The sequence below is a fragment of the Eurypyga helias genome, unplaced genomic scaffold (genome assembly GCF_000690775.1).
Source record: "Eurypyga helias isolate BGI_N326 unplaced genomic scaffold, ASM69077v1 scaffold2271, whole genome shotgun sequence".
Classification (NCBI taxonomy): domain Eukaryota; kingdom Metazoa; phylum Chordata; class Aves; order Eurypygiformes; family Eurypygidae; genus Eurypyga; species Eurypyga helias.
This window is the reverse complement of record NW_010229970.1, coordinates 46343-53636: the sequence shown is the minus strand read 5'-3', so window position 1 is coordinate 53636 and position 7294 is coordinate 46343. Positions and strand designations below refer to the sequence as shown.

The window sequence follows — 7294 nt, the reverse complement described above, 5'->3', positions numbered from 1 at the left end:
CGACGGCCAGCTACCACGCCGCGCGCGCAGGCGCACTGGCGGCGCCCCATTCGCCCCGCCCCTTTTCCCGGAAGCGGGAGATTGAAGCGCTGAGGCCGGTGAGTTGTTGGCGTCTAGGGGCAGTGGGTTCCCCCACGGCTTGGCGATGCTGGGGGAGAGGGTCCCTTAGGACTGTCTCCTTCCTGGACCCCTGTCCCCAGTGCTGAGGAGCTGGCAGGCCTCGTTAGGGCTGAGGGCCCCCCGTCGCCCCGCGGCCTGGGACGGCCTGGGAGCAGCCCCTGCGGCGGGCTGTAATTGTGCTGCGGGTCTCTTGTCCCTGCAGGGTGCATGGTCTCAGAAGGAGCTCCTCGGATCTGTGCCTCTGCTTCGGGGCTGCCCAGCCTTCTTTTCTGCTTCTCTGTAGGGTGGAAAAGCAGCTAGGGGAAAATTGTTGTTCAGCGGTCGTAGAGCCTTTGGCTGGTGAGAGGAGAACGCGAAAGGTGCGAGTGCTGTTACATAGTGTAGCTACAGGCAGGAAGACAGAGGTAGGTACCATCAGGGACTTACCCAAGTGCAAAATCAAGTAAGTACTCAAGTGCAAAATCGTATTTTTCCCTTCTAGACCAAGTTTTCCATGCTGGATATTTATTTTTCTGTGTGATAAATAGCATCACTGCTTGAAAATGTGAAGGATTCTAAGGCTGAGATCTTGGGGAAAGATTTTAAGAGCACAGGAGATGTGTGTGAACAGAGTTAAGTAACAGCATTAGTGAACCGTTGGAAAAGGTATTCATTGTAGTCATGGTTGTTTGAAGACAATCTGCATTAGAGGGTAAAGGCAGAGAGTCACAGGATTTGTTGTACAACAGTTGAACAAGACTGTTGAAGTCTCTTAGGCTTGAAATTGCTTTGCTGCTAAAATAGCTAATTAACTGGACTTCACAAAAAAAATTTTTTTTTTAATAGAATATTGTATGGTGAATTTTGAACAACGGTGGGAAGGTTGATTTGCAAGATAAACGAGGACCTGTGTCCTTTGGTATGGAGCCAGGAAGACCAGGGATGCTAGGGCATTGGCATACTGAAGCGGTGGTATCTTTCATCTCTGCTGAGGAAGCCCCTTGTGCCAGTTGTGTGTTGCAAAGTGACTTGTTTGCAGGACTTTATTTTTTAAGAGGCTCCTAGTTTGAAACTCCTAATTACAATTTGCAGAGGTGTAGCTGATGATTTTCCAGCTGTGTTTTGGTCATTAGCAGGTGGTTCACAAGTGCTAAACTTAGTTAAACTTTGCCAAATAAATTAGAAGTTGGCACATGCTGGTCAGTATGACAATATTTTAATGAAGGTGCTTTTCTGAGCAAAGTGGGGATGCTTACTTTTAATCTAAAATTCTACTTGTGAGAGTAATTACTTCTTAAGCAGCATCCCCAGAATGATCAAATGTGACTGGATTCTCTTCACAGACCTGGGTACTTAATTATTTTGTTTTATAGAAAAGATTAGTGGTTTATATGTGTGGACAATAAAAATCTTGTGGCTCCCAAAAATTCTTTAATCACTACTTGTGATGCAGTTAAATGAAAGGACTGGTTCTGCACAACCTGTATCAGTAAGGATTGTTCCTTTCAGTTACACAAGCAGTGAAGGTCACTCAGGTTAAGAAAATACAGTTGATTTGGAGTAAGCTATTTTGATGAGTTTGATGTTGCAGGATCTGACCTTGGATTTATAGGCATACTATAATGGGTATGATTGCTTCATAAGCTGTCTTGCTCCTTCTTTGCACTTGAAAGAAGATATCAGATAGAAAAAAAGAATTATAATGGAGAATATCTGTAAGACTGTCTATAATACTTTTCATCTTTTTAAGGAAAACCTCCATAGAGCTTTAAGAAAAATAATGTACAAAAATCATGGTGAGGTACTTTATAGCAGCTAGTAGTGTCATTGATCCTCTTGAAGAAAAGCCATGCACAAAGCAGGATGCCACTTAGCACATGAAACAGTTGTGTAACTTATGTAGAGGTCTTTTTGGACTTAACGAGAAAATAGGCCTTACTATTGCTTATTGGAGCTTTCTACTCATTTCTACAGCCACCTGGTTCATTATAATTAGGTGAAAATGGCAACATATGTAATTAATTCTTTTAACAGAAGCTGCTACCCATCCTGAGATGGAAGAACCAGTGCAGGATAAATTGACATCTTTGTGCAATACGCCGAAGGATTCTGGGACAGCAGCTCCACAGGGGACTAGTTCAGGGAAACAGGTATGAAAACTTATCTCCAGCAATGTGACTCTTCATAGTAACAAAAATGCTTGTGAAATCATCAAGGAGTGAGAAGTGACTGAGACACTGTTCGTTGGAAGGCTAAAGATAGGTAGCTTACACCTGCGGCTACAGGGCTGTCCAGGTAAGGAATGTGCTCGGTATACTCTGCTCCGAGTATGCAGATATTTGCTGTAGATACAGAGTGATGGAGTAGTGTACGCCAGATGCCATACTAATAAATCTGAAAGCTATTTAGAGTTGCCATGAATGCAGAATGACTTTCTGTGACTTCTGCTTCCTTTTGAACAAAGAACACTGCTTTCAGCTTGTACGTTCTCCGTAATGCCGAGCTCTGCTTCGGCGTGTGTTCATCCTAGCAATGTGCTGTGGGATGCTGTCGTGCTCAGCAGCTGGACCTATGCTGGATAGGGGTAGTTTGCAAGTGTTCCTTAACTAATCCCTCTCGTCCATATTTTAGTATATTTTTCACAGGTAAAAATGTTAGGCACAGATTATATATGAAAAAAATAACTTCTTTTAAAAAAAAAGAATCACTTTTTAGATGTTTATCAGTGAAGGATCTCAAAGCATGAACACATCAAAATTATACAGATAATGTCTAATACTCTGAAGTAGAATACAGATGTTTTATACTAGTAACTATAATAACTAGGGTAAGCAGTTCTTGGAAATTTGATAATTTGATCAAAAGATTACATTATTCTGATCCTTCTGGGTTTTTTTTCCCCCCCCCCCCCCCCAGCCAATGAGTGCAGCTCTGAGGGAGCGATTAAAGAAAACAAGACGGTCGTTTAATGCTAATTTTACAGTGGCAAAGCGGCTCAAAATAGACGCTGAAGAAAAAGACACTGCGGATGCTGACACAGGGGGCCCACCAAAGACAAGTACAGATCGTTCCAGATTACCAGAGGGTTCTGAAAGCCTGGAAAGAAATGGCACTGCACATACATGTTTCGAAAGCCCCTTACAGGAAAGCGATCTCCCTGGATTGGGAGAGAATTCTCGTGTGCTACAGGCTGATCTTAGTCAGCAGTGGGCCCTGGAAGAAAAAGTAAGGCTGGTGAAACAAGTGCAAGAGAAGGAAGAACTGCTTCGAAGGCTCAAACTGGTTAAGATGTACAGATCTAAGGTGAGGCAAACCTCAGAAAAAGCACATTTAAGTGATTCTTTGAAGGGGAATTCATAGCGTAATCCTCACTTATTGATTTAAGGAACAATACTGACTCACTGTTTTTGTGTAGTGCTTGCATATTGTCCCAGTTTAAGGTGTTTTATAAAAATAGATCTACAGGGTGTCAAAAAAACCTCACCAAAACATATTTCAGCAGTGATGAAACTTCTTGGGTTTCTTGTCCCAATTTCAGAACAACCTGTCGGAACTGCAGGCTCTGATAGCGAAATGGAGAAGTCGTACCCAGCTGATGCTGTACGAACTACAGTCAGCCTTTTCTGCAGATGGCAAGAAAGCGAGTCTCACGCAGCTGATGGATACTTTTGGATTAGAAGACGAGTTATTGCACTACAGCAGAACAGAAGAAGATTTTGTAGATGTGTAATCTACAGGTGCAAAGCTTGCAGTTACACGCAAAAGCAGAAAAGACTGAAGAAATTCTGATCACATAACAAGTGTTGATCAGACAGCGGACTTCATGCTTGGGGGTTTTCTCAGGAGATGCCCGTAAACTTGTGTACTTAGATACAGTCAGCACTGTAAAAAGGCATCACTTAATGGAAAAGATTGAACTCATGCCGTTTGGGAAACCCTGGCTTGCTAACTTGATCAGTGAATAGTTATTTAATAAAAATGAAGTCATACTTCAGCAGGTAGAAGGCAGCCCATTCTTTGATTAGTCTTTGCATGGTTACTTGTCTTGAAGGAATGAACTCAAATTAATTGTCACTTCTCTTGATGTTCAGATGGGGAAGAGTTCAGTTCTTTGTTTGTAGGCACATCCCCGTGTTACAAATGTCTTCCTGCTGCCAGTCAGTTAACGACAGCATTTTGAGAGTTACCTAAATACAGCTAATTTTCATGTTAATATTCGGAAGCTGCCATGAGATGTTCTCAATAGCTTTAATTATTACTGAGGGAAACATGCTGTACTGCACTCATTTTCAGATACTGGTCCAGAGAGTTGCCCTCAGGGAAGCTGTCTCTTTGGCAGTCTGTGACAGCCTGAGATAATACAAGGGAAGGCAAGAAAATTGCAGCCACCATCTGGCTACATGACTACTTCATGTGAGAGCCAAGGTGTTTTCTCTCTTCAAACAAATAACAAAACCAAGGCCTTATCTAATGGGAGTGCTTCAAATACAGCATCATGAAGCTGAATAAAACTTCAGCATTTCATTTGTACTCCAATAAATCTTGTCTCTAAAATGTTTGGGGTTTTTTTAATCTTAACTTGAAATTGCTTATTTTCTCATCATGGCCTATACGTATAGTGTGGTGATTTCTGTCTGCGCATATTCTCCCTAAAATCATTGCTTGTCAAGTGTTACAAGGCTGCGAGAATGGGGCTTGTTCAGCCTGGAGAAGAGAAGGCTCTAGGGAGACCTTATAGCACCTTCCAGTACCTGAAGGGGCAACAAGGAAGCTGGGGGGGACTTTTTACAAGGGTCGGTAGTGACAGGACAAGGGGTAACGGGTACAAATTGAAAGTGGGGAGATTTAGATTAGATATCAGGAAGAAATTCTTCGCGGAGAGGGTGGTGAGGCACTGGCACAGGTTGCCCAGAGAAGCTGTGGAGGCCCCATCCCTGGAAGTGTTCAAGGCCAGGCTGGATGAGGCTTGGAGCAACCTGGTTTAGTGGAAGGTGTCCCTGCCCATGGCAGGGGGGGTGGAACTAGATGATCTTTAAGGTCCCGTCCAACCCAAACCATTCTGTGAGTCTATAACTCTCCCTGCAATTAATATTGTTTCATATGTGGTCACATTTCTTATTGGTTGTACCGTAACTGGTTTGTTTACAGGTGCTGTTTCCCATTTCCTTAATAAGAGTAGTTTCTTATGTATGTCAAGGGAAAGAAGATCAAAGATCACAGAGAGCCTTTTAACAGTGATAGGGCTCATTGGACTTAAATCTGTACCCACAACTTAGGAATACTGAATGTTGCTGTGGGTGGAGAGTCAATGAAAAACAATATTGCTAATCACATTTTGAGTATTAAGACAGTATTATATATTTTAAAAGCCAAATGGAAGTCAAAGCTGCAGACATGAATTCTAGCAGATGCCAATTCATGGATTTCTTGCAGCACTTTGCCTTCACAATTGCATATTGCAGACTAAGGGTGTAAAGCTACACCTGCTCTTCTGTCAGTCTACACTTTCTTGTCCCCTTTGTTTTCTGTAGTGAGCTATGTGGTTTATATAATCACAACAGAAATACACCTCGTGAATGGAAACATAATGGGGCTAAGACTAGGTATAAAAAAAATTACAAAGCAGACAGCATGCATCTTTCAAACTGAAGTTATTTTAAAAGAAATGACAGAAGAAATAGTTTGTGGAAAGAAAAGTTGAGAGAGAAAAGGTAGATGTCCAGGCTCTTTTTCCTAGACAAGACCATGGTATTACACATGTACCTGGACTCTGATTTTTAAAGAATAGGGAACATTCTTGATCTCAGTCTTTCAACTTCTGCCTGAAGAATTTCAAGCTGTTCTTCCTGTTCCTTTACAAGGCCCCGTAGGTGTTTCTGCTTCAGAATCTCTTGGTAACGCTGCTTTGCGACCTTTTCAGAAACATGCTGCGGGTCTGTGTGGAACACAATGTAGGGGTTAGCCCGTGCTTGCAGGGGTTGCACAGTCTATATTTACACTGGACCTGCCCCAGAGTTATTCCAAGATCAGTATAAAATAGGCAGGCATTTTAAAAAAGGCTCACAGTTGGGTCTAGGAGTCTTTATAGTACTGAATAAAGCAAAACATTTCAAAAAGACACTGGGCATGCTTCCTTTAGTTTCTAGCAAGTACCCTCTGTTTTGAAAATCTGTAACTGTTTTACTAGTGGAAAGATCTCCACAGATTTCCTAACAGTGAATGCCCTTCTTGGCTCCACGTTACCTCCTCTGTTCCCCTGAATGGGTGGAAAGAAGTGGGTTGGACAGTTCTTAGGAAGAATGAAAGCATGTTGTCTAATGAAGGTATTTAAGACTATAATATTTTGATTTAAATGGTTTCAGGAATTTAGTCAGTCAACTGTGGTTACAAGAGCAACAGTCACTAGGTATGCTCTTGGGTAAATGATGTTAAACTGTGGTAGAAAGGGCACTGCTCATTGTGCACATATGCTAATAACCAGGCGCTCCTTGCCCCTTGGCTGATGCTGGTGGAGGACAGGACCATCGAGCCTGGGGATACTTTCTGAATGTTTTTGCTTGTGACTTACAGTGCGTTACTGTGACTCACCAGCTGCCTCCAAGACATGTCTCCTCTCTGAAACAGAGACTAGCATTTCTCTCAGCTCCAGGCTGAGCTCGTAGTTTGCTCGCTCTTTCGAACTGATGCACTTCTCCAACTCTTCAATTCTTTTCTGACAGTTCTTCACATTCTTCTTGTGCAGCTGTCCATTTCCCAATTAATAAAGCAAATATACGAAATTATACAAAAGCTGTTCAGACAAGCTTTTTATGGAAACCTATAATCTTAAGCACTGCATTGTACCTCAATAAACCTCCATGTATTTCGACTGGAGTAGTAGCACATTCTGACTTTACTTCCTCTGGTGTTTTTCACACATACTGTATTCCAGTTTGCTCTAACATAAGTAGCAGACGAGAACAAAGAGGTGTGGGTCAGGGAGAGAGATCTATGAAAGATAAAACTTGAAAGGCAAAGAGGGGAAAGGAAGTCCATGGAAATCAGTGAGGTGAGAACACTTGGCTGCCAGGAGCTGCTGAAGAAGGGGTTGTGCTGAAGCTGTCAGGTGGGCTGTCAAGGGACAAGTACTAAAGCAGGAAGAGGAGGCTGATGCCAGCTAGAGCAACCTAGAGAAAATCCAGTGGAATCACTTAAA

The 7294-nt window shown here is 42.5% G+C and overlaps 2 protein-coding genes across 2 annotated transcripts in view; one reads left to right on the top strand and one right to left on the bottom strand.

Moving 5' to 3' along the window:
- The first annotated feature begins 2153 nt into the window (after positions 1 to 2153).
- Positions 2154 to 3829, top strand: SFR1 (SWI5-dependent recombination repair 1). Its single transcript, XM_010160562.1, has 3 exons — positions 2154 to 2249; positions 3016 to 3402; positions 3638 to 3829. The coding sequence occupies exons 1-3, from the start codon at positions 2154 to 2156 to the stop codon at positions 3827 to 3829; spliced, it is 675 nt and encodes a 224-aa protein (XP_010158864.1).
- A 2047-nt stretch (positions 3830 to 5876) lies between these two features.
- Positions 5877 to 7294, bottom strand: part of CFAP43 (cilia and flagella associated protein 43) — a 42554-nt gene continuing 41136 nt past the window's right edge. Inside the window, exons 38-39 of the mRNA XM_010160563.1 lie at positions 6688 to 6841; positions 5877 to 6034 (exon numbers count right to left, since the gene is read on the bottom strand). Coding sequence (XP_010158865.1) covers positions 5877 to 6034; positions 6688 to 6841 — 312 coding nt within the window. The remainder of the gene's footprint in view (positions 6035 to 6687; positions 6842 to 7294) is intronic.